Below are 27,901 nucleotides of genomic sequence, written 5' to 3'. Positions count from 1 at the left end.
TTCACCGCACTCCAGGGCTAGTTTGGCCAGACAAATTAAACATGCAAAGGAAACCGCAGTGAGATTCAGGTGGGTAAATAATTCAGACCTTTGAGATTTATACAAGCTGTATTATATATTTTAAAATAATACACACCCGTTCTCTTTTGTGAATTTAGAAAACAAACTGAACTACAGCTCATACGTGCCACGCCAAGGAGCAGCGACGTTAAGAAGCGTCTGTGATTGGATGATTATAACAATTTTTGATTGGTTAATAATGTGGAAACCAGCGTAGCGTTTCCTGGGCTATACCATGTAATAGATCGAGGGTATACATGCAATATGGCATCGCTTATTTACAGACAAACTTCTTAAAAAGCCATAAATTACGAGGACATACATTAATTGCATTATATATTTTCAATGAAAATGCTTCACAAATTCTTAAGTACGAGGGAATGATCAACTGAGTAGTCTGTTAATGATTATCACCCCGTATTTTGTGAGAAGTAGCAATTACCCAAAATGGCTGTAGTGGAACAGCTGTCCTGCGATGCAATGCAAAATGAGAATTAATTATAGCAAGGATATACTACACAGATGAAAAACAGAAAAGGTGAGAATTGCACATTTTAACATGTCTGATGAGGACCTGCTTTGTCGCAAAATTAAAAAAAAACAGCTGTAATATAGGCTATATTTTCATTATTGACTCGGCTGAATAGGAGTGTTTAGGCTCTGGCCTTCTTGTGCAAGGAGCAAAAACACAAACAACCGATGAACTGAGGAAACACACGGACGATCTACACTTAAACGTTGCACAATAACAGTGACTCGACTCAAGCAGACAGACACACTCTGATATCGCCCAACTGTACATTACGAAACACGAAACGAATAGAAGAGAGCAGGCGTTACATATCGGGCTTTTTCATAGCTGAATAGAAACGCCTGGATCAATCATCGAAAATATCATTTGCGACCCATGTACATTTCAACGAATCAAGTCTTACGATCGTCATATGATTCCGGCTATATGTAAACAATCCTTATGTGCGTTATATATAGGATTGTGCACCTAGTATAACAACCGCACAACATTAAACCGGATTACTAAATAATGGTATACACGTGTCTAATTGTTATGAAATGCACCATTAAAACTAAAGCAGAAGGGAATGCTGCATAATTGAAACTCTTCTCTCAGTGCAACGATCTCCGGGCGTTTAAACAATTAACGCTTATATCTTTAGTTAAACCGATTGTCCGCGTTAGCATTCGGCATTCTTTATCAGTTTTGAGCTAGGCGTTATTTTTGTGATTTTCTTGTTTTATTGTCGTATGGGTATTATTTGTTTCTATGTGATTGATTATGCCATGAATAGTTTTAAAGATTGAAGAGTACTAACTAGTTTCCAAATGAATGGTTTTGCTTAGTAAATCCACGTTTTGTAGTGCCACTAGGCCGTGGATTTTCTGTTATAGCCCTGTAAATGTCGGAAAATGTTTTGTTGTTAGGCAAATGTTTTGTGCATCCAGACGAGTCATTCTTGTGGAAACATAAGCTGTTAATATAACTCTTCTTCAGGGTGCATCTTTTTTTTCTGAAATGACTGTAAGGATTTGACCTTTATGGGCTTCAGGATAAATGAGTTGTAACGTGCACAGAAACCGAGGTTCTCTTAACCCACGACATATTATGTGCCTGGTTCCCAAGTTGTATCAGCAATAGATGGTCATACATAAGTCTGCTTTGTGCATTATAATTATTAGTATTAGTGTGACACAAAAGGAAGAAAAACAATGTTATAACAAAAGTTTCTATTATACCTGGATTCAAATATCTACAGTTTATCTAGTCAACTTTGAGAGTCAGATTGCTACGTAAAGGTCTTTATTCTGTTCTTTAACATCCTTGACAGGTATTTTTATTTATGCTCTTGTGTTTGAAGCAAAGCTCATTTACCCTTCTCTCATTTACCCAAGTTTTCTCTCTGCACTTTCCCTGTGGCAGTGGAGGAAGTCTATCCCATTTCTGAATAATGCATGGGAAGCACTTCCTTGTGGGCTGGCAGCTGTGAAAACTATCTGGGACAGACTGAGGGAACAGCAGTTCTGGGCTCGAGGCAGGATGTGTAGGATGCTCTTTACATGACTGTCATTGGTTCTCTAACCTGCTTGTTGTGGGAAACAAGGACAATAACTCATATAGACACCCCGCCCCCCCAAAAAAAAACACCCACAATACCCACTTTGTCACGTATCGAATATATACACTTTTAGGAATGCATTAAGCCAGTTAGGTTTTGCCCTAGTACATCGTAAAATGGTTCAGTGACGGTGATTTTTGATAAACATTGAATTATGACATAATTCCATGCAGAAGACGACGAATTGCATGCATCAGTGGGAGGTCATTGAGAGGAAGAACACAATGTATTAGGCTACGTATTAGATTAGAAGATGCTTGCTGGCCTGAGTTCCGCAAGCAGTTTAGGAAAACAGAAGTGGTGTTCTCTTTAAGGATGAAAGACCCAAGTCAGGTTTAATAAACATGCTGAGGAGCCACACTATGTGTAATTGCAACCTGCAATTGTCTTTTTTTTCACAGAAGGCATGGATATTAAGGAGATTCAAGAAGCTAGTACATCTTACAGCAGATTTTCTTCTGCATGGGGAGGGAAAAATATCGCGTACTGCATAAGAAAAAACAGTTTGCAAATATGCGGAGTCGGATTATGCTCTCTAGTGGATGAGGGATGGTGTGGAAAAAGGAGGAGGCACTCTGTACGATAGTGATATAAGCCAGTGTTTCTCAAACCAGTGCTCGGGGACCCCCAGATGGTCCAGGATTTTGCTTCCTCCCAACTTTCAGGTAATTGAGAGCAGAAATGTGTACCGTCTCGGGCTCCTCGAGGACTGGCTTGAGAAACACTGATGTAAGCTGTAGGATGCGTTGACGTGCTTGGGGCGTCTGTGTCACAGGTCGCCTGGGCTGGCCTGCTGACGATTGAGGCCACACAGAGTATAAACAGGAAGCCATGCGAGTCTGGCTGCTGGGTCACTTAGGACAGGAAATGGGGCAGGTGGCTTACATAGCTGGGTTAGGCCTTCTAGCGTTAAACACGTTAAACAGCATTATATTCACGTGCAACGTCCCTGCTTTTATTCTAGGACATGCGTAGCTTAAGATGCATTTTTGAAGTCTTCTCACACACACACACACACACATGACATGTTCGTAATTATATCTTTGAGGAGACTCTCCATTCATTTCTATGGGGAGAACGCTAATCCCAACATGGCGACCTTAACCCCAACCCAGCCCAAACCTTAACCATAAGTAGCCAATCAAATTACGAGACTTTTGCCATGTTTACTTTATCGAATGCATTCACAGATCTTTGTGGGAACCCGAAAAACGGTCCCCACAATTTCAAAGTAACAGGTTTTGCTACATTGTGGGATACACCTAATCCACATATATGCGTGTATGTTCATATTTGTTTGCACATATATATTTTTTATATGCTCACACATCATAATAATTGATAATTTCCCCAAGGGGATAAATAAAGCATCTTTATACATCTTCCAACTTGCACTTTGTAGAGTAAGTTCTGTGCGAAGGGGCAGCCACCTGTTGCAAGATCCAGGGTGTCCCAAGGGCCTTGCTCAAGGACCCGCAGACGTGTCGAGGCTGGGTTCAAACTGGCGACCTTCTGGTTACAGGCACACAGGCTTAGCCCACTGAGCCACATATGAATATATAAATATATATTTCTGTATATATATGTGTGTCTATATATAGTATGTGAAATATGTGTCTGTGTGTGTGTTTATATACAGTGAGTGTTCCTGCATTTCTTATATGCTGTAGCAGATGTATAAGAGTTTATATGAAGAATCCTTTTTTATTTTTTTTTTATACATATTGGTTCTGCCCCTTCAGTTTCAGCCCCTTTACTCAACCAGTTGTTATTTTAAGCTTGAGTAACTTGGCCAATTTGTACTGCTTAAAATTCTTTAAATGTTTTGTCTACCAGACTAAGAGTAATTGATGCTTGAATCAACCCTGTTCCAAAAGATGCGATAAACTAGTTTTTAATTAATAGCGGTAATGCTTGTAAAATTAAAAGTCATGCTGTTCATGAAACACTCTCCTTATTTTCTGTTACTTTGGAAATGTCAGTATGAGATGGAAACATTATAACTCCATAAATAAAGATGACAGAAAATTTGTGAGGCATTTAATTGCTCTCGGTCTGCTGAATAGCATAATGCGCTGGTTTTATCTGAGTGTTGGTGGAGTACACTCACTCCCTCAGCCTCCCGCACTGAAACTGAAGATAAAATGACTCTCTGAGGTCTTTCTCTCACACTTTGCTCTGGTGCTCTGCTTCCCAAGTTGTTTCTAGCACTTTCAAAATGCATATGGTGAGAGTTTCAGCAGAGCGGCATTTTATTAGGCAAGTAGGTTTACGTGCAGTACCAGTCAAAAGTTTGGACACACCAACCCATAGAAAGGTGTATTTGTACTATTTCTTACATTTTGGAATAATTATGAAAACATCAAAACTATAAAGCAACATATATAATATTATGTACTGACCAAAAAAGTATTAAGCCAAAAAAATTAATAATTTGTTTGGGGGCAGCTCTGTGGTTTGCGATTCAGAAGGTTGCCGGTTCAAATCCCTGGGTTGGCAGAGTGATCCCACCATTGGGCCTTTGAGCAAGGCCATTAACCCCAATTACTGGCTGACTCTACTGTCTCCTCCTTCCGTGAGGTGACCTCCTGGGATGCTTTTCCAGGTGTCCTGAAGGAGGTTCCATATATTCTACAGGCACTCATTGGCTGCTTTTCCTTCCCTCTCTGGTCAAACTTCTCCAAAACCATCTCTACTGGGTTTAGGTCAGGTGGCCAGGTCAAGTGACGTGACACTGTCGCTAGAGATGCACGAATTGTATGGACCAACTATCTATATTGGCCGATACAGTAATCGACCAGTAGTTAAAAAGAGCCAATTTGTGCCTCAGATAATTCCCTCTGAAGTGACCCATATTGCTTTGCACACCCACATACTAAACAGTCAGAAAAATGTCTCTTGTGTGGAATCATTTTAATGCCATTAAAAGTGCATTTTGTCAACATTGTTCTGCTAAAAATTTCATGAGGAGGATCTTCTAGTTTACATTTCAACACAACAAATTTGATTGCTCATCTTAAGGCTAGACAGTGAAACCTATGAAGAGTTTCTGAAAAAACAAATCCGTTCCAATAACGAAGGCTACAATACTGCTGGATAATGCTAGTCTGTCAGTAAGGCAAGCGTTTGATAGCAAAAGAAAATTCAGTGCAGACACTGCAAAATCGAAAGATATTACTGTGAAAATTACGTTTGTCACACTTGATGATGAGCCCTTCTCTATTATAAATGTTTATATAGATGTATGCAGTTATAAAATATAGTGCTCTGGGACTGTTGTTTGCCAGAGTTGGCGTTTTCTTATTAAAAAAGAAATACATTTTTCATATTTTTGGAATGTTATTTATTTTTTAACTTATTTAGGTGGGGTGTCCCTTTAAACTTATTTAAGCAGATCCTCCCAGAAAATCAGTACGATTATTTTTTAAATAATCGCTTATTGGTGTTCGCCAGCATTTGCCATATCACTCTCCTTTGTAGGCAGCTTGGCGTGCACAGTCTTTTGACTGGTACTGTATATGTTGTGTCTTTGTGGCTTAGGGTTAGGGTAATTTCCCTAATAGACCTTTGAACAAGGCCTCAACCCCATTTGTCAGACTCTGATCCTCAGCTGTTCATTGTTTTGGGAAAAAGAATCTGTTAAACAAATGTAAAAAGGGCAAGGAATATTTACAATAGGCAAAAAACAAAACGAATATATAGTTATTTACAAATGTAAAAAGGGCAATGAATATATATAGCAGGCAAAAAAACAAAACAGATATATAGTTACAAATGTAAAAAGAGTAAGGAACATTACAGCAGGCAAAAAATAACAAAAGAAGTATATAATTATTTACAAAACAATATGGTGAGTATTGGTTAAGTGGGAGAGAGGGCTAGTAACCGCGTTACTTCCACTGTTATGGACTCAGCTGCAGTTATGACTATGATGGCTGTAGCTACATGTGTTTCCAGGTCAGGCACACAGAGGCCCCCTGCAATCCCACGGCTAAGCGTTTTTCGCCAGGCCAAAAGCAGCTCCTGTCTGGTTTTGGCTCTCGTCTGAGAGGGTCCCGCTAGTTTACGCCAGAAGAGCTTATTGAAGAGCTTGCTGGCGCTTTGAACCCCTGAAAAGGAAGAATCTGCAATTTGAGTCCCACTAAAAGATTTTCACACAAATCGGTTGGTTATTGGTATGTTCTGTCCCTTGCGCATTTTTTTGCAACATTCTTTAAAATGCTAGTAGTGTACAGCTTGACATAACATGCCTGCTATTATAATCCCTCTTGAAATGTCATTTTCAAGTGCAGAAATGTTCAGAAACTGGGGCTTTTTCGGTCCGTAATTGCCGCTCCCGGTGTTTCTTGGGTTTAATTAGGCTTTAAGGCCCCAGCAGTTGGACCGCAGCTCGCCGTGTCTCTGCCCACCTTACATAACATCCCGGAAATGCCTGTCCCTCTTGTCGTCCTTTTACGAAACTTGACCACTCTCTAGACGTCATGAGAATAAAAGCCTCTTCAGATCGCGCGGGTTTTACCGCCTGCCCAGATGTGTCCTGTCGAGCGGTGTGCTAGGAATATGAATCCGTGGCCGGACTCCGCGTCCTGCCTTATTACTTTGCATCAGTACTGTGCTGTGCTAGATAACTGCTCTCAGTTTGTGCCTATACCCGGTTTGAGCTAAACCATATGCTGTATGCGCTCGGAATCCATTCTCTGTCCGAGCATACAGCTTACATAGCTAGCTGGAGTCGTCCCTTGGTGCTGTGTACAGTAATATCATAAAATGTGAATGTATAATATTGGATAATAATACAGTGTAACTGCTGTGTGCAGATAATGGTTATACTGTATTGTTTAGGGCTTAATGACAAGAACTACACAGTACATATCAGCAACAGTGTAACATTTTCTTTCTCATTCACGTGGATTCAGTGTAGTGCTCGGCATGCGGAAAATTCAGTTCTTGCTATTTCAAACTTTTTGGATTTTTTTTGTAGAATTTTTTTCTATCCACGGTTGGTTCCTTAGATCCCATGGAAACGGAAGAGTGACTGTGTCCCCCGAGAGCTTGATGCTTTCTTAAGCAGTTTAAGAGCCAAACAGATTACGTTTGTATGTTGTTTTTTAATAGTGTTAAAAATGAGTGAAAATGAGTTGCACCATTGACGGGTGACTTCCATCTTGTTCCAAGTGTGGTCTAAATGCAGTCACTGTGCTCGCAGGAAGCACAAATGTGGGGTAATTGCTTACAGGTGGGACGACCAGACAGTCACTCAACGCCCCCCCCCCCCCCCCCCCCCATTTCACAGGATCTGTAACTCGTGACCACAAGAGTGTATATGATGCGGTTGTTTCTTTTTTTTTTCATTCTTTTGCACATAGTGGTTTTTATAATAAGGAAATCTTAGTTACTAATGTAGTGAAGTAAACCTATAGCTTAATGCTAACATGCTATAATCCCATATGTGTGTGTGTGGGGGGGGGGGGGCGGGGGGTTCTAAAGGGGAGACAGTAAGTTTGTGCGAGTAGCTGTCAGTCCTAAATGATTGTTCATTTCCTGCGTGTCAGAGATGGAGTAATGGCACCCAGCTGGACGGCTGGACCCCGATCAGCCTTGCCTTCTCCACACATCAGCCCCCATCCAGCTGCTCCGCCTCGACATTCCAGCTCCACGTGAAAAAAAGGCCACTCCAGGAGAGCTGGGATTGGCCGAGAAATTGGCGTGGTTATTCTTCTTCCTTTTCTACACGATATAGCTTTCGAGATAATATGTTGCTGTTTGTGGTGTTTAGTTTCAAAGTGACGCACTTAAATTGAAAAAAAAATTTGATATTTTCAGATAAGTCCAACTGTGTTTATATTAGGGAAATGGAAATCTTTTCTAAGAAGGAATGTGATTTGGCGTTATTTCGCATGTGGCTTTTTCTGTAGATCCCGTTAAGCTACACCTGTCCCAGGCCATCGTGCTGATGTATCGTGATCACAAATGCGAGGTTGAAGCTCTTTTCTGCTCCAGCTGTCTGTTGATGGAAACAGGCTTGTGGTTCTGAAACCCCATTTGTGCTCTCAGAAGAACAGAACGTAACGAAACTCTCATGCACACTTTTTACGTCTGAAGGATGCATGATATTTCAGCTCTGTAGTGCATATGTCTAAGAGCAAAACATACATATGCAGATTATTTTAATTAATAATGTTAATAATTCTATGCATCCCCTTTTTATGCTTATATATATAAACTATGTTGCTACATTTGCTTTATGTCTTGCTGGACTTTTTGCCTGACAGTTAGTATTTTGGATCCAAAATTAATTTTCATTTCAGAAGCAGAGTACTGGTGAGATGGGATACTTACCTGCACTTGAATTGCTCTTATTGAAAGGCTCTCCTATGCAGTCTGATGACCTGCTTTCAGACCTGTAACTCACTCAGGCTGACGTTGGTACGTTCTGTATTCTGTCCTGGGTGTCCCAGGTGTTTGGCCCTGTGAGTCCAGGAGGCGTAGCAGCTGCATCCCTCTACACCAGTCTTTCTCTGGGAGCAAAAATGTGAACTGTCTGGTAGGGAACTTAGAGGGAGGAAAAATGTGGACCGGCTGTGGGCCCCTGAGGATCGGATTGGGAAACGCTGCTCAACACGCATTTTAATTTTTCTTTCCTCGTGGCTATACCTGTACGTTCCTCCTAGGACTTACAGGCCTGCATGGGAACGGCCACCTTTATGTTCCCTCACTACAGGAAAGGGTTACTTTTCACATTTCCTGCCTGGTTCCCCCTCTGCTTTCGCTGTACTATGATTGCCTTCTTGACTTTAAAACATTCCCAGGCTCCTATAACCTTCTGGCTTGCCTGCCTCAGCCAAGAACGGTCCCAGGTGAATGTGTGGGCGGAACCTCCTGTTTTTTAAGGATAAAAATCTCGCTCTTGTTCCCAGAGTAGAGCTCGCTTCTCTCTCTCTCTCTTTCTCTCTCTCTCTCTCTCTCTACCCCTCTTTCTCCCTCCCTCAGTTTCCTTTAGTGCTTTCAGGATAACGCATACTTTCGTAATGTGTTCGTTCCGGGACCCCTGTTCATGTCAGGCTAGGCCTTGTGCGGCATACTCTGGTAAATGACCGTACACCGTTCTACCTCCACTCTGGTTTGCTACACTACTACGGGCTTTAGCTGTCTGCAAATAATTCTGATCTGCCTGTGTTTGTTATGAACAGATAGACTAAAATAGGAAAGCTCAATAATTGTAGCGTTTTCATAAAGATAAGAACTGCATGCATCATTACAGCGGTAATTGGCAGTAATGCCCAAAAGTTGAAAGAGAAACAATTTATATTTCTCTTGATTTGAAATTCAATAATTACGACAGTGGCATCTGCTCAGCAGAGTAAATCCCTACCCAAATGCCTTTTTAGTTGCCCTCCTTTGCTATAGTTCCGTAGCTGTGAAAAACTTGAATTTTCACATGCTGACCAGTCAAGATGGTTTAGACGTGATCTGTGTTTCAAGTAGAGTCCAGACATATATGACAACAGGCCTCAGGCCTGATGCACTGACAGACCGGCGAAACTCTTGGTTCTAAATTTAGACACATTGGTGCTTGAACTAATTACTCCCCAAGCCTTAATCACCAACAGCCTCTGTAGCAGATCATGGAAACATGAGGCTCCTGTTTTTTGTTGCAGTTGATGTTGCAGACCAACATGCGTTCTCCTAAACTGGTTAAATTTTGAAATGATCTTCACTGCAGACCCAATCATGCAAAGTGAAACATGCCATGTTCTTCACTGGCAGATTGTCCTTTTTACATGACCTTACTCAAGCTGCCAAAGGTACTCAGCAAAGGCATAGACTTTTGGAACAGATCGTTTCGACTCTCCGCACTGACGTTAATGAGTGATGGATCTCCACTTTGGCCCTCATTGTTATAAATAGGCTTCTTGTGCCTGGTGCAAGCCTCAAATGAGAACCTCCGCTCTTGTACTAGTCAGTCAGTCCCAGTGGGCTTCTCCGAGAGGGTCAGTCCTGATCGCCTGTTTCTCTGAGGTTTAAGATTCCACTCCACCATTTCTTTGCATTCATCCGTGTAATCAAACAACATCTGGAAGACCAATAAATCAAGAGGGCAGGATGTCATAACATTCATTGACCTGTATGATTTTTATGTATTTATGTGCAGTGGCAGGAGTATAAAACATCCATCCCCCATGAAAGAATCTCTGCCAGAATTTCTACTCTGGGACCAATGCCCTCATCCTCGACATCTTTGCTTTCCCATTTTTGTTGAAGCTTCGACTTCAGACCCATATGCTCCATTCTCTCATGCACAGCTGTGTTTCTGGACAGCTGTGGATGCTAATAGCTAATAATTAGATGATTACCATACCCCTACAGTTTTATGTCTGATCGACGCAATGTCACCTTATTTGTTTTTCGGCACTGCCAGGTCTTCACGGTGCATGATTTGGTCGTTCGTTTAATTACAGGCAAGGCTGGAAATTAGCCAGGAGAAAATGGTGTTATTGACTTATGACAGCTAGCTAGGTCAGTAAGTTTGTATTTATAGAATGTGTGATCTTTTACTTTAAACATCAGATCGGCTTCAAAGCTTCAGGAAAGCGGCCGCTAAAGTATACTCTCAGATAAACATAGCAATTAAGAGGATTCTTTCCAAACTGTCAAGCCAAGTAGGGTCATTAACCTCGAAGGCAGGTCTTATAGGACATCTTTATTGCACAATCAATGGACTTGAAGCCTGCTGGTTCCAGTATGTACCTGGATGCATGTTAAGTACTTCAACCCAAGGGTAGGTGCTGAGAGCCGTCTAAATTGGAATGTGGATGAACTAGCTCATACGAACATCAGCGTGCTATGATTCTGAGCGTTTCTGATTCCCCACAAAACATGCCTACTAGAGTCTTACTCTTCCAAGCTAAAGGCACAGCAGACTACCTTAACATCCTCTTATTACTGTGTTCCTTTTGTGGAACAAACCAATCAAAAGCTGACCCTCAGTCATGGCTGATGGGAGACTATATCTTTAGCATGGCTCTTCACAGATGAAAAGCGGCAAGCTTCACCTCCCATTCCAAGATCCCCGGGGACCCAATTTCATGCCATGTGTGTGTTTGCCTCGAGTCCTCAAAGGCCTCCCTGGAATCACCTGTAAACTCGGGGTCCCCTTGGTGCTGTGCGATTTGAGATGTTTGCCAATAATGCCTGATCTTTGACCTCTCCCTTCAATGTGGATCATTGGCAAGTCGGAGACACCTTCTGGCTACTCCACTTGGGTCCACGAGTTGAGTTTCGCCCACTGCTGCCCCACCGTCCACATAAAAACCTTAAAGTAAATATTTCCTCTTTATTCCCGGTCCTATTTGTTTGCCCACACTTGAAGTCAACACAGTTTATCTGTTTCTCCTTGCTTGGTGTCCTTGCTTGTCTCTTTTTAAACGCATGAGGATGGTTGTCAGAGGCCCTGCTGAAGATTCTGCTTTGTTCACTATGGTGCACACAGGACTCATAAGCAGAGGACAAAACTTTGAGCTCAAGGCTGGCGAGCCACCATAGTTTTGGTGCCATGTGAGTGACCGATGGTGTCCTGGCACCGGCGGTGCTGTGCAGCCCATACTGTTAGCGTCGCAAAAGGAGCCAGTCAAACCCGCTTGGCCTTTCTGGCTGTGAATCATCGCTGGTGTTTATCTGATACGCCACATTAATCAGAGTTGTGAAACTGTTCCAGTGCATGAAAAGCATAAGGTAGAAATCGGGCATTGGATTTGTTTATTTTTAAAACCAACGTTCGCTTTTGAACCTTCATAGCTTTCCTAAGGTTACAATCTGTTCAGATGCTTATCTGATGCAATTATTTTATAAATATGATATTTGTGCCAGTGTAAATATTGTCCTACTTTATGTAGCACTGCTGCAATAATTTCACTTAAAGTGCTGTTGATGTGTAAATGGGTGATGTGAGTCGTGTACAAGTGGACGAAGCAGGGAGGTAATATTCGCAGGCGGGAGGCTGCTGCTTTCAGCTTGTGCCATTGAAGTGGCACACTAATTGTAGTTTAATACTAGACACAAGTGCAAAGAGGTGTAATTTTCTTACCATCTAAAATAGAGCTGACAGCTTTTCATTTGGCTAAAGTTAATTTGGTATCGGGAACAGCTGCAAGATATTATCACCCACCTTTGTTTGTATTTCCTTGCCAGAAGATTCCCTCCTAGTTCTGCCCAGGGAGCTCTTGGTACAGCTTTGGGCACAAAAAAGCTGTAATGCACCTTTATAAGGCATTTCTCGCAGCGAAGACCTCACTCAGATTAGTGATGGGAGCGGCGATACTAGGGTTAGTATGTTGGAGAACGGCGGCCGTGCTAAAGAAGCGGCCACATGTTGGGTTCTGAGAGTGCGTTTGAGAGGATAAGGACTCCGAGGTTCAGTGGAGCTTGAGAAGAAGCTGTGTAGAGCCAAAGCCGAGGAGATAAGTTCATGTGTCTGGCTGAGTGTTCCATGTAGAGTCTGCTGCGATCAGCCGCGACTCCGCAGTCATGCCCCCTCGGCTGCTTCCCATGCGCCGTAGAGTCGCAGAGCAGACCCTACTTTCAACTGGCCTCTCCACATACGCTCTGAACGGCATGGCTATTTTCAGAGGGCACATCCCCCCCCCCCCCCCCCCCCCCCCCGGCACATGATTCCTAATCTTATCTGCCGCAGACAAGGGAAACCAAATCCAGAAAATGTTTTAATAGGACACCGGCCAATTTGGGACGGCCGTGTTTCAGACTGGCTCTCGCGTGCCGTCCGCTAGATGTGAGCTGTGCCCGGCAACAGCCACCCTGATCTTGGCGTCGCCCCCGAATCATTCAGCAGGATTCGTTTGGGTTCGGAGCGCCAATGTGGATTTGCATGTAAAATGAGATTACGCTATCGATAGCGTCAGCTCGCCAGCGCGTCATTGGCTAGACTGAGCTATCAGAAATCATCCAGGCGAAAGAGTGTGCCCGCTGGTATGGATGAGGGCGGCGGCTGGTATGCGGCTGCAGTGAGGCGGATCCGGGGCACCGGACCAGAACTCCCTTTATGGTGAAAAATACCTACCGGTATATTTGTGTAACATCAAATCGGGATAGAGAGCGGGTGAGATGGAGGGAACTGGAAAAAATGACCCTTTGAGTCTTTATTACCCTTTAATAAAACCTGGTATCCAGTTCGGACACGTGTTCCGTCAAAGAGCCAAGTTGTGTAAACTGGGCATGGCGTCCCTGTGTTACTGACCTGGCGCAGGCAAACGGGACCATGTCCATACTCCAGAGTTCCTTCTGCTGCCTTCCAGGGCTGGGATCCCACAGCCTCACCTGCTGTTAGTAATGCGATAATGGGCATCACTAGCTGCTCACCAGCGACATGCTCAACACCAGCCATATTATTTACCTGCTAAGTTGACACTTTTCAGCGTTGAAATATCTTACTCCCGCGCAGTCCGAAGTTTTACTGGATCGGTTTAGGTTAGGAAGCTCAGTTTCGAGTCACTAACGGGACTCGAAGCCGAAACATTTCGGTTATTAGTTTAGCAGGATCGCTGTGTGGGGCTCCTTCCTGGTCCATTGAGAAGTATCTGAGACCAAGGAGTGCTGAACTTGGTGAAGAGCATCATGTAGGAAGTTAAGCAGGAGACGAGTACAAAATGCTGATCACACAGAGGATAACGGGGCGAGGGAATAGAGAGGCTTGAATTTGATCCTAATATACAGCTCGGGAAAAAATTATACCGCAGCAAAATTTTTTGTTTCACTCATTTTTCTATTTATGTGTAAAATTGTAAAATTCAATTTTTTTTTTTTTTTACGAACACCAGCCTGGCTCTTTCCTGTTTCTCATTAATGAAGGACTTCTTCCTTGCTTTATGGAACTTCAGTCCTGCTTCTAGCAGTGTGTTATGAATTGTCCTAGCAGTGCACTTCATACCACTTAATATTTCCCATTCTTTTTGATGGTCACTTTGATGCCATCGGCCCTTTCATCAGGCCATCTGATGGCATTAGGAAATCGCTTCTGTCCTCTGCCTGGCTAGTTTTTGGTCGTTCCCAGTGTCTCCTGATTCACATTGTTCTTGGGTACTGCTACCTTAGAAATGTTGAGCCTGGAAGCAGCTACCTTAAAGTGTGTAGCCTTCCACCAGCAGAACCCGGAAACCAGGATTTGACAATGCAGATTCTTAAAAAGAAAGGAAGTGCTTTCTAAATCTTTTTCCAGAGCTGCATTCCATCTGTGAATTATTATTATTATTATTATTATTATTATTCAGTGTAACTAGTCTGTTAGAGGTGCTTCCACTATATTGAAACCCCCAAAAAAAGGAAAAGTGTTTTTCTTGTATATTTGGCAAGCAAAATGTATGTGGGATATTACAGGAACAGGCAGCTCACAAACACCTTAAAGCAGTTATATCCAACCGTCTATCGTTCTTTTTTCCCTCTATGTTTTCCATGCTAATCTTTGCCGTCCCAACACCCAGCTGCTAATCAAGAACCCAGTGTTGAAATTAATATTTAAGGCCCTTCTTGAATAGTGTCCTTTAGTGTACTAAACATTTGTAATAGAGTTATCCGGCTTCTAGATAAATGGGCTTTATTGTCTTCCAGAAAATACAAAAGATTGAAGAGAGGCAATTGCGTTGTTATTGTAAGAAGGGTTTGACTTCATAGGTGTGAGCAGTGTAATGTCTCCGTTAGATGAGATTTCTGAAATAAAAATATAAATATCTTAAATGCTCATTTAGGGGCGGCATGGTGGTGCAATGGTTAGCACCACCAAGCCGCCCCTAAATGAGCATTTAAGATATTTTTATTTTTATTTTAGAAATCTCATCTGTAGTTATACCAGCCATTGCACTGGGACATGAGCTGTCAACAACCCGGTTGGCCCTTGCATTGGGAAGTAGAGGCAAGGGTTTTATTTCAGCATGATGTTCCCTGAAGAATCCTTACACCAAGTAGTAAACATTCTACTTGCCAGAAAGTTATAAAGGTTCTTTGAACTTCCTGTATTCTTCTTGTGCAACTGGCACAGTCTTCCAAGAGTAGGAAAACCTTATCGAAGTTCAAATGTACGTATCGAAATAGACCAAGTGTTAAGGGGAGAAGCTAAATATGTTTATGCACGGGGGGGGGGGACAAAATAACAGAAATGCCAAGCAATATATGGATACCAAGGATCTGATAAGAAGTGAGTCACACTGTGCCTTTTGGACGGCTTTGATTCATCTAGGAATGTTAGCAGATGAGTCCTGAAGCGTGTCAGTGTGTCGTGTTTGACTTCATGAAATCAATTTGTTTAGAAGTCTGTATTGGGAGTTACAATTTTCCAATGCAGGAACATACTGATGGAACAGTTTGTGCACCGTAAGGTGCATCTGGTCCTTTAAAATGACATCATATTCCTTGGCTCCCATTCGACCAGGCAGAGTAGACAATTGGATCAACATTGAAGGCTGAAGGCACCTCAGCACGTAAACTGTGAGGAAGGTGAAAGATGACTAAATATGTCATATAACATTTTTATTGTCCAGAAGTCCAGGGTTTGCACTAGTTCCACCAAGTTTTCAGTCCTCATACATTGGTCTGGGCAAGTAGTTTCGGATTGGCAGCCTTGCTGTTAATTTCAGCTTTGTCTTCAGCCCTCTTTGTCTCCACGCATGTTTGATACACTGTATGCTATCATGATTTTTGAAACTGTTCCCATTGACAATAAATAATTTACCATCTTTTGCGATTGTTATTCAACCTATTTGACCTCTTTCGGACTTGCCTCACTTTTTTTTCTTCTTGAAAACCTATCAAAATGTGGATTATCAGACCTCTTTCATAGCTGCTAATTACCATTCAGATAATCAAGACGCATTTTTGTAGCTCAGTGTGTAACTGATTCAGTTACTCTAAGGATAGAGAACTTTATCGTGCGCTGTTTCTATTATTCTGTCCATATATATGCGTTCAAATAAGATTTGTATTTTGTTTATTGCATTAGAATTGACTCTGACTAAGGTGTCATGGATTTTCATTGAGTCATATTTGTTATTATTAGGTACGAAGCCTCAGATTTAAACCTGGGGATCTCGTACTCCTTAAGGCTGAGGTGAAGACAGCTCGGCAGCATATATCATCTTCTTCTCCTAAATAAGCTGACGCCTTTCCTACCCCCTTTCAAACAACCAATCAGCAGTTTGCTAATTAAAAATCATTTCATCGCCCAATTGGGCGGAACCCGGGTGCATTTCAAGGGCGTGACGGAGTAGCGACAGGCATAACTGGAGCTGGGTGAAGAGCCGCAGAAAGGATCGGTGTGGAGGTGGCCTATTTATTTATTTAAATAAAAGCACGGGTTGTGGGACCTATGCTGTTAAACTAGAATTTGATAAGTGTGGTTGGGCTGTCTGATAGTTCCAAAAACTTTACGATTTTCTTAATCCTTTGCACATTTTTGCCCCATGAAGATCGCCCCGGCAAGTAATGCAGCCAGTCTGTTCGTTATTTATCAGTGAGCAGATGGGATTTGCTGATCTGTCACTCTCTCTATGCAAATCTGGCACAGCACAAGCCAATCGGGACTCATGTCCGAGCCATGGCTCACCCAATGGGAGCTCAGGAAAGGGAATCGTGGGAGTGTGAAGAGATAGGCATGGCTAGCCCCTGAATACACTTGACTCGTGATTAAACCAAAGAAAGGGAAATGTCACTCAACTCCTGGCAACTAGAACCAGACACTAGAATCTTAAATGCAAGCATCTGAAAGCCTGGGAAGGAACAGGAACTAAAAATGCATATGAAGTATTACATTTCAGAAAATATTAATATCAAGGCTTGGAAGGCCAAGTTGACATATTTCATAATAAGAAAAACATAGCTGAACCAAGCTGTGAAAAACATCCCCCGTGTTGCTGAATTACAGTCTCTGCCAGACACAGTCATAGAATATTTTATGTGGTTGCCCAGTAGATTTCTGTGTTTCTTTGTTTGCAGTTTCTTAGAGAATTCCCCACTGGTGTGATCTCAGATAATTCTAAAAGAATAAGTATGTTACTCTGTTACTGTTGTCTAGTTAATTCAGTGTTGCAGTTCTTGTCATTGATGGTTGCTAAAACATCGAGGCTAAAGGTTCAAGTCCTTTCTGGGGGAATCACTGCCCATCCGTCTGTCTATCCGTCTGTCTATCCATCCATCTTCCATAATTGCTTATCCAGTACAGGGACACAGTGAACCTGGAGCCTATCCCAGCAAGGCAGGGAACACCCTGGGCGGGATGCTATTCCATCACATGGGCAATTTCGAAATGCCAGTTCTCCTAAAGCAGTGTTTCCCAACCCGGTCCTCGGGGACCCCCCCCTCAGACAGTCCATGTTTTTGCTCCCACCAGGAGCTGGGAGGGAGCAAAAATGTGAACCAGCCGGTAGTCCTGGGGGACCGGGTTGGGAAACACTGACCTAAAATGTGTTTTTGGACTGCCGGAGGAAACTGGAGTACGCGGAGAGGGTCCCCGCAAACTCAGGGAGAACATGAAAATGCCAGCGCAAAATGTAAATAGCCCAAAACAATCAGATAAGAACAGCTAGATAAATGAAGGTATTTAAACTGTATGTGATATATATATATAAACAATGCCGGCCACTTCCTGAAGTTTGCAAAGTGCAGCTGCAGCCGCGTGTGGAGACACTCTGATTACAGGCTCATTTTACACCGACAGCCTGTTTGTGGGTCTCTCACTGTATCACAGCGTGGTATCATGAAGGCGCGTCACATAAACGGATAGGCGGCCATGCGGCTAATTAATGCCTTTGGAGCGCCTGCTTTGCAGGAACTGCACTGCGCGCATCTGAACAGCGACGCCTCCGTCAGGTGGGAGGTGCGACGAGCTGAGGAGGAGGAGAAGTTGCCAAATAACTCATTTCCACAATGTCCTCTTCGCTCTCCTTTCTGCTGGAGCTCCTGGCACAGTGTGGGGGAAAAAAAAGAGTAATATTGTTTTTGCTATTGCGGCTAATACCGGCACTTTTAAAAATACCGTTAATGAAAGGAATATTATTCAGGTGCTTTGTTCTATTGTTGAATGAAGCTGGACTTGAAGAGGAAGTTTGCAGTGTAGGGTGAGGTTTTTGCTAGATGTGTTAGTTGCCCACACAAACCCACTAGCTATGCCAGTCCAAACCTACCCCACTCAAAGCCTTTTTGAGGAGGAAAACCACAGATCAAAATAAATGCCACGTAGTTAGCAGAAGAACCTTTCACTTCAGGGAACAATGTCAAAAGTATGTCAGTTATTCCCAGAAAACCCCTTGGTCACATGAGACGCGGCTGGCAGCTTAAAGCCTACCGAGAGGCAGGCTGGGAAATGTTTGTGCTTTCCGGGTTGATGCCCTCTCTTACTGTGTGTGTACTGTTAGTATGTCCTGCTGCATATGCATATTTATTTACTTTTATTTATCTAGCAGATGCTTTTATGCAAAATGGCAGACATTTTTGAGAAAGCAGATTCTCTAGAGCAGTTGGGGGCAGGAGTGGATTAAGGGCCTCACTCAAGGGCCCGATGGTGAAATTATTCTGCAAACCCTGGGATTTGAATTGGCAACCTTCTGGTTATTGGCGCAACATCCTAACCCACTGAGCTACAGCCTACTCCCAAGTGCACAAGGAGGAGAATAGGCTCATAGTGTGTGATTGTTGCTCTGTTGAAGTGTGTGTGTGTGTGTGTGTGTGTGTGTGTGTGTGGCCGGCCGGCCGGACTAGCATCCAATTCACAGTGTCCCCCTGTCCGGTGCTGCCTGAGAAAGGCTCCAAGACCCTCAACTGGATAAGTAGTTAGGAGATACGATTCAATATTCTCTCATTTCACTTACATGTCAGAGACTAATATTAAAGTTGGAATCTTGCTTAAACATCTTCCTTGAATACCATCCATGACCATTATGTTTCATTACTCAGAATGGATCTGTGTTATTGGGTCGAAAGATAAATAGTCGTGATGCAATATTTCCCTTGTTAGATCGCTATGGAAGCAGTTTTTCTGAGTGAGTCTGTTTCAGGTGAAGGCTGGGCTGACATGATGCCCTCCGGGCAACAGATCACAGTCGGCGCAGTCGCTACACTGGCAGCCCCCAACTTCAGGCCCCGAGTCTTCGCTGGGGACCCTTGCTGAGAATGGGATGCTAGTGTGTGGGCAGCAGGTGGAGTCAAAAAAGACAAAGGCGGCGGCAATTTAAACAAAAATAAAAAAATCTCTGGCATGCTTCCTGTTCATTGGTCAGTGGCTGAAGCGATCCCACGCGGTGAGCATTCTGCTGACAAAAGACGAAAAGAGGAATTAATAAAGCCGACATTAATAACGCTTCATCTCTTAGCGAGAAATTTCTCCCGAAAGGTTTCTCTGGCACGATTTCTGAACTTCAGAAACGTCGCTTATAAGATGTAAGCAGCACTGTCCAGCAGGAGGCCGGGACGTTCCTCGCGTCTCAGCCAGAAGCTTCCCAGCTCCTCCTCTTACAGGCAGCAGGTCCTGTCTTGTTTTGCTTACTTGCTGCAGCAGAGTGCGGTTGTGGTCTTCAGCCTTTGTCTGTTTGGTCTTTTCAGCCTCCAGCGACCAGTGCTTGGTTTCAGTTGGTAACCCTGGGCAGCTATAAAGAATCAGCCTTGTGTCAGTGGCTCCAGTCTACCCCCCCCCCCCTACATATTTAGAGGAGGTAGGTTGAGGGAGGGGCCATATTAGAGAACAGAATACCTCAGGACCCAATCGCGATCCTTTTTTCCCCATCCATACTGCCTGTGCCTGTCTTGTTTTAAGTGTTTTAAATGCATCTTAATGAGGACATTTGTTAAGTGACACAGTCGCTGCGGCTATCACTTCTTCCACCTCCCTTCCCACTTCTGCTCATCCTGATGACACCTAGCGCAGTCTTACGTGGCCTCGTGACAGCAGAGTGAGTCAGAGACCGTCGCCGTTAGCGCGGAAGCTAAGCTACTTCGCTAAGGACGGCATTTTAGCTTAATGTACTGTAACCTCTGCTGGCTTTTAGCGTCAGTCTATCTGGCCTTAGGACTAGTAATAATTTAGACACACATCTCCGACCACAAGTATTAGCCGCCCACAGCAGGTCACCACCAGCTCCCAGTTCACAGACCATACATTCCATTTTTAATTTGGGACGTTGCCTCCCTGTTCCGGAACGCACCCAAGCACACCCAAAATTTCATTCTGCATAGTCTCCTCCCAGCTGAGACCTGTCCTGCGCTTCGGGAAAGTAATCCGAAACAGAAACCTCTTTTCGCCGGAGTGGGCTTTCCTATATCTGGTTTTCTCCTCTCTGCCGGAATCACGGAGAAGATGAACAACAACCGCTTTGTATTTTTTTTTTACCTGAAATTAAAGCGATGTGTGCGAATGATCTCCCCTGATGTTCTGATTGCTGTCTGGAAAAGACTGATCTGAAGTTCAGGGTGAATTTGGAGTGCAGACAAGCTGTGATGACTGTGCTTTCTCAGAGCCATCTGTCCTGCTGATCAGGCTGTGCACACAGATGGGATGCCTATTGGGTATTTGTGGGGTAGGTGGAACTGGAACCAAAGTACATCTTCACCAGCAACGGGGGAGGGGGTGGTATGTGTTGACCCCAGAGCAGCTTCTCTGGAGCACTGGCTCCACATCCAGAGTGTCCTGGAGATCATGACATGCATCTGTACACTCGCGTTTCTGTTGGTCCATTGGAAAAAATTAGGTACAGACCTTGTTCCACTTTGTGACTTTGTTTTCCAGAGACCTTTGAAACACCGTCAAAATGTAATGACTAGGGTTGACCAGATCATCCATGTCAGCAGGGACACTTTTTGATCTAGGATAGGGCTTGTAAATTTCGATCATTTCGATTCAAAGGTCCCGGATTTCACTGCGGCACTTGCTGATTGGTCAGTCTCCTGCAATCATGCACGTGTCACTATTGTTAATGTGAAACAGCTGGATGAGTCTCTCAATCAAGGAAGTGAGTGAGTCAAAGGATAAGAAGAGCTGAACTGTTTAGCCAAGCACAGGATCCCTTCATGTTTAAAGTAGTTTGTAACATCTTAAGTCACTTGAAGTGTCCTCCCTGGATTATCTGATCACCATAACGAATAACGTTTATTTTTTTAAATAATTTTTTATGACTTTTTATTATTATTTGTAATATTTTGTTGTTGTTACATTATTTCCCCCCCTCAAAATAGGAATATTTCTAAGGGGAAAATACCCCACATATCTCACTATCCTAGAGTGCTAAGGAACAGCATTTGTGTTAAATTAAAATCGTAGGATCTCTGCTTGGGTGGCAGTCGGGTGCTTTTTGCTTACAGTTTCTGAACTAGGCCTCGAGCCTGGAGCAGATGGAACTAACCTTCTCACATGCGTGTTCTCCTCGTTCTTTACAGGGAACCTGATGTGACAGGGGGAGGGGGAACGCGGCCCAGCAATGAAAAGCCAAGAGCAGAAGATGAATCAGAACACCACCTTGAAATCACAAGTGCAAAGTAAGACGCATCACCGGAGATCGGGGGAGCTTAGTTTGCATTTCTCCACCCGGGAATCGAGAGACGGTCCCTAACTGAGAGACCGGTGAACAGACCCATGCTGAAAAGGGGGCGTAGCGTTAGCAGAAGTTTATATACACACAGCATGGCGTCAGTGTTCCATATGTTATTGGCGGAACCTATATGGTCACCAGGGCCAGTAAGTCCTGTAGACGGCGCCTAGGGTGCCATCCTCTAAGGGGGTGCCGACTTAGCAAGACCAAGCGAAATTGGACAGTGAAGTTTGTCAGGGAGGGGCGGTGATGCCAGTAGTGAAGTTTCTGCAGGGTGGCACAGGGTTTGACTGGCACCGATGCTTACAATAGACTCTTATAGGGAATTTTCAGTGTTTTAATGTACCATCCAGAAGTCTAAAAGAGCAACGATTATTGGTCTGTCAGGGGTGGGAAGGGCCACAGAGGGCCACTAACCCAAGTGTGAGGTACTGGTAGTTATGACTTTGGCAGTGGAAAGTCCCGGCTGACCTGTTGAGATGGCTGTCTGAAGGGTTTGGTTATGCATGTTTCTCATAACCTTAGCTGCATAGCAGGAGCAGCCTGCAAAGCTGAAAGGGTAGAACAAGGAAAGGGGAAGGCAGCTGTCATTGAGTAGCTATGTAAACGGCAGACTTACCCTTTCTCACAGGCTCTTCCTTCATTGTAAAAACGACTTCTCAGAGCGTCCTGAACTTCAGCCTCAGTAAATCATGGAAACTGATACAGACCTTCACTAGCAATAAGGTCCCATAGCTCATCTTCAGATGAGGAACACCATCGTCTGGTTGTTGATACATGTAGAGGGCTCTGTTCTACCAAGATTTATTTTGGTTCATTTAAGTCAGGGGTGGCCTATCATATCCTCAAAGAGCAAGTGTGTATGCAGGTTATTGGGGTAACCTTTGGGTAACTGTTCAAATCCAGGTGTGTGGCCTCTTCAACTAACCAGTCCTCTAATTAGTAATCTAATTAGGGAGTTGTAGTGGAAACCCGCATAAACACACCGGCCCTCTCTGGATAAGACTGGCCACCCCTGTTTTAAATCATTACTGGGTACTATATATAACTTGATAAGAATAAGCAATTGGTATCACAGTCCACTCTCTCCTGGGGTGGTTCATCCTGATAAGCTGGTCTCTTGGGGAGATCCAGGCAGCCTGCCTACTGTCAGTAAAACACCTTGTCGGAATGTTTTCTTTAAAATCCAGAGACTTGGCTCATGGTCATAATAATTGCATAAAATGCATCCCTTTGCTGCGCATGCAGCAACAGTTGTGACCAGACAGATGCGAAGAACATGGACTTATACGATGTGACATGGGAGGTGGGCAGCCATGTAAAGGGAGTGTATCTTACCGCAGCTTGTGTGCCTGTAATCAGCAGGTCGCCGGTTCAAACCCAGCCTCTGCCCTTCACAGACAGCTTACTCTACAAAGAGCATTTTCCCCATGGGGATCAGTAAAGTATCTATTATTATTATTACACAAGGGTTTCATATGGACGGTGGACCTTGTTGAGAGAAACTGCTATCTCTTGATGCTAATTTCAGTTCAGGATGTCTCACCACCCTTCAATGCTATATCACCCAGGGATGACTGATAGCAAAATTAATTCTGCCCAAGCATGCACAAGGTAAAGGCCAGATAGAATATGCTAGGATATGCTAGGATACACATGTTCCAAGTATGGAACCAACATTTGGAATTCCATCATTTATCTTGTCAGGTATCAGTGACGTGAGACTACAGGCACAAGGGCATTTTGGGACTTTAGGATTTGAATCGCGACTATTCAGCTTGTGCAATTGTTTTTCTTTCCTCATTATCTTCTTGTCCAATCACTGAAGTCATTGAGGTCCCATCCATTTAGGCAGATTGCATCACACTTTGCAGCTTTGAAAAGAGGAAAAACAAAAAAAATTCCTTAGATAAACTCGTAATAAAATTCAGATCTCAAAAGCTAATCACACTTGTTTCAGATACAATCTGTCCAGTCTACTGGGTTCAAAGTTGAAACCGTGAAATAACATCACTAGTTGGATACTAAATTGGATACAGATGGTTGCACACTGCATGGTGTTAGAAGTATTTAAAGTTAAATTTTACATTTTTAATATCAGTTTTAAATCTGATCAATATCTAGAATTCTTTTCCTTTCCATTTTTGCATGCTTAGTCTCAGCTGTGTTTAAAGTAATTTAAGCTTTAGTGTCAGATGAAAGTCAGCCCAATAGCCGGAACTTTATGGGCGTTTCTTATACATTAACAAGCATTGTTGTTTTGGCAGATGATCCAAGGTCAACGAAGAGTCTCCAGTTCCGAAATATCGCTCCAAAAGCACCCATGGCAGGTCCTGGCCACGCTGTTCTGCCCTGCCGGGGTCCCTCCACTCTGCCTGAGGCCACTACGCCAGTCAGCCCCAGATCTATTGTCGTCCCCGCCCAGAACTATGCTCTGATGCAAGTGGCAGGGCAGGAAGGGACCTACTCCCTGGTGGCCCTACCTACATCGGTGTCCTCTCAGTCCCCGTCTCAGCCACAGATCGTTCAGAGGGACACTTCAGCTGACAAAAGCATGAAGCTACCCATTCCCAGGTACCGGCCCACAAGAGTAAAAGGCACGCCGGAAAAAGCCAAGCTTCAAGAAGTCCAAGTGAGTTCCGGCAAGGTGGCTCGGCAGACACGAGGTCTGGCACAAGTCCGGCCCAAGGACCACGTGGATGTCTGCTCGACTTTAGAGCGACTGGAACCTGTCCCGTTGAGATCTCCTGACATCGTGTCCACAGCCTTGCTGACAGAGAATCTTGGGCCAGGGACTGAGACTGGCAAAGATGCTGTAGACGCAGCAAAGTCCAACATTCAGGCATCGGATGCAGCTAGTCCACCTATCCCTGTATCGGTGATGAGTGGAAAGAACTCTGCAATCAAACCAGAGGATGGGTCCCCAAACACGCAATGTCTGACTGAGCTGACTCTACCCCCAGCTGGTAGGGTCGCCACCACCATTCTCTCTCCGACAGTCTTCAGTAAAGCGGTCCGCTTCGTCCCTTCACCTCCCAAGGGGAAGCTGCCGATACTTCCATACCCAAGGAAGAAAGGTGTGGACTTAACTGTGGCTAAGCTGCAACCTAAATGTCCGGAGCCTCAGCCGTGCCTTGTGAATCCTTTGCCAGTTGCCGCAACAGCGTTCACTGCTACTCAAGAAACGCGTCAAAAACAGACTCTTAACAGCATGCGAACGCAGGATACCGATTTTCAGAATATGGGGCCCTGTACATTGCTGAAGAAGAGGGCAAAAAAAAGAAAGGCCTTCGAGGACATGACTTTCGAGGCCAGGAAGAAGAGGTCATTGTCGTTTTCCCCGGCGAAGGGTTCCGGAGAAACCAGCACCAGCAAGTCAAAATGAAAAAATTGCTAATATTTCCAAGAAATACCGCAGCATAATGCCAAAGCCACTGCTGATGTGGGAGGTGCCTCCGCAGCTGGTGGCTGTCTCCTCCGTTCCTGCGCCCCAGCACCTAGGACAGGAGTTTGTCCTCAACGACAAGCCCTCAAACAGGACATTGGACTTTCAGCAGTCAGGTCACACCTCTGTCAAGCACGGTCCCCAACGAGCTGCGGTAAGTGGCCACGTAAACCTGGGGAGCCGCTTTCCTCACCGCTGCCCGGTTTGTGGCCGCTGCTTCCGCTTCAGGAACCACCTTCAGGGACACATGAGGATTCACACCAACGGCAGGCAACACGGCAACCCTGCCTGTCGAAAAACCCACTCTGGCAGCCTCAACGCTCAGGTGAAGCTGCACCACCATGCTGAGAGCCGGCCCAGAAATACCTTGCTCTGTCAGTTCTGCGAGAAGGCCTTTGGCTACGTGGGTGTTTACTTCAGCCATTTGCGGGAGGTTCATAAAGTCAATCTCACCGTGGAGCCCTCAATTAGCCAGCATGAGGATGACATCCCAGTTGAGGGGTAATCTATCTTTTTCAACCTTCATACTCTGAGGAGATATTTATTGATTGCATTCTTCATTTCATAGCTCTTTAGTCCTTGTAGAAAAGTTTTATATTTCCTTAAGTGGTAATTCCAATCACTTATGAGTGAATTGTTGATATTGTACCCCAGATTTGTGCATTACGGCATGCTCTTCTGTCATTCCAGCATGATGTCTCCAGACTCTACTGAAGAGCAAGGCCATGAGCAAGAGGACCCTGTAGAGCTGCAGATCAAATGTGCACGTTGCCAGGCCACCACGCCTACCTTCGCCGACATGCGGCTACACCTGCTGCACGTGCACCAGGAGAATGTCCCGCTCCGCCCACTGGAAGGGGCCCGGCGGGGGTGCCGACAGGCCGAGGATGAGCTGGTCAGGCACGCCGCGCACTACTGGAGGGAGCTCAACGAGAGGAAGAACCTGGCAACCGGAAACAGTTTTAAAGTGGAGGATGAAGAGGAAGAGGAGAACGAGCTGCTCTCCTTCTCGAAAGTCACATGTGACATATCCTCCCACCACCGAGGGCAGCCGGATGGGGCAGACATATTCACTGATGGCAGCGAGGACCCTGCCTCAGGGCAGGCTGGGGTTGCCAAGGACGTGTCACTGAGGGCAGGTTCTGCCTTTAACTGTGTGCTTTGCAGCGCCCTTCTCAGTACGAAGGAGGAATTGCTGAACCACTGGGAGAGCTGGCACCATTGCAATGACCCAACACTCTTGTGGAAAGCTCTGAACTGCTTCCTGGGTCCTGGGAGGCCCAAACAGGAAGCGGAAGAAGAGACCTTCTAGTCTTGCTTTGGTACACTTTCCCCCTTTGTAGATACACCATCCGCCCTTTCTGAGTCTCGGTAATTACAGAATTCGCATCACGTGGAAATGACCTGCCTGAAAGCGACCCCTCTCCCACTGTGATTTCAATTTTAAATGACAAATTCCCTCTGCTCTTATTCACTTTACCTTTTAGTAGGGGCACAAAATGGCAGGAAGCCTGTATGTATTGTAAGAAAAGTAATAATAAATAGTAAATAATATTTTGGCCACGTTGATAGTATTTAACTTGTTTTACATAAAGAGATAGTGTGTACTCTGGGTACGCATGACGCACAGGAAATATATCCAGGGCATTTTCATGTAGCAATGTGTGGAACCTGAATGATGTCCCATCCAGGTGTCTATGCCTCTGGTGTAGATCTGGTCTCCTTCAGCATTTACTTATAGAATAACTATCTACTTAAGTTCTCTGCAGAAATTTGACGAAAGGAATATGGTACAAACAATCTAATTTAAAATGGGGTACATTTTCACATTTCACATTACATGGAAATAAGACAAACCTTGTCTCATTAATATACTGAGGTTTCAGTAAGGCTTTCAAAGAAGTAAGGTGTGAGTTAAGGCTTTCAAAGAATGTACCAAGCAGGTATAAATATGCCAACAGTCATCTGACATTCCTTACTTTAAGGTAACCTGTAGTTAGGGCTGTGAACACAGAGCAGAGGATATCAAGGAAGAGGGTGATATTGGGAAGGTTTCTGTATGTGTGTGTGTGTGTATGGGGGGGGGGGGTGGTATCTGCATAATCAGAGAATTTTACAGAAAAAAACGGCTCTGTGCTCCCTGTTATTCTGGCGAGAAGGGTGGGGACAGTAATTTTGTTTTAGAAATAATTGTGGAATTTGTGAATAAATGTGACTTATCCCAATTCCATTGAATAACGTAAAATATATTTCACGCGTGTACGATTAGATTGCTTAGGTTAATACTAATATTATGCTTAGTACTAATAGCATTATATTGATCAGCCAATCACTTTTGAGCCTTTCCTCCCCATGACCTCTGTGCAGGGTCTCCGACACTCATGGAGATGTCTGTCTCCTCATACTTTACATGTAATCCCTGTTGTACATGTAGGATGAGTTGAGCAAATATGCTCTTTCTTTTTCTTTCTTTCTTTCTTTTTTTTTTTTTTTTTACTTTTCTGGAAGATTTTACGCAGACGTTGTGTAGGTGGGTAATGTCTCAGCACTTAAATACAGTGCTACCCTGATACTTCATAAGCATGCTGAATGGCCAGGTCTGAAATGTAAACAAACATTTTAACAAGCGCCACACTCCCTGTTAAGGCTCCCCGTACCCTAATTAAACAGGCGTAGCCCGCAAAATGTGC

The 27,901-nt window shown here is 44.0% G+C and overlaps 1 protein-coding gene and 1 long non-coding RNA gene across 2 annotated transcripts; one reads left to right on the top strand and one right to left on the bottom strand.

Moving 5' to 3' along the window:
* The first annotated feature begins 314 nt into the window (after window positions 1-314).
* LOC125740542 (zinc finger protein 438-like) lies at window positions 315-27,896 on the top strand. The gene is given in 5 exon segments (XM_049011792.1): window positions 315-598; window positions 21,615-21,713; window positions 24,034-25,106; window positions 25,108-25,712; window positions 25,902-27,896. Coding segments are annotated over 4 exon segments (2,358 nt in total). The 5' UTR covers window positions 315-598; window positions 21,615-21,655; the 3' UTR covers window positions 26,524-27,896.
* Window positions 10,126-10,648, bottom strand: LOC125740543 (uncharacterized). Its single transcript, XR_007397657.1, has 2 exons — window positions 10,587-10,648; window positions 10,126-10,266 (listed from the first exon to the last, which is right to left on the bottom strand). It is a non-coding gene; the product is annotated as an uncharacterized LOC125740543 (long non-coding RNA).
* Window positions 27,897-27,901: the final 5 nt, after the last annotated feature.

This window comes from Brienomyrus brachyistius, chromosome 4 (assembly GCF_023856365.1).
Source record: "Brienomyrus brachyistius isolate T26 chromosome 4, BBRACH_0.4, whole genome shotgun sequence".
Lineage (NCBI taxonomy): Eukaryota > Metazoa > Chordata > Actinopteri > Osteoglossiformes > Mormyridae > Brienomyrus > Brienomyrus brachyistius.
This window is presented reverse-complemented; position numbering and strand designations above follow the sequence as displayed.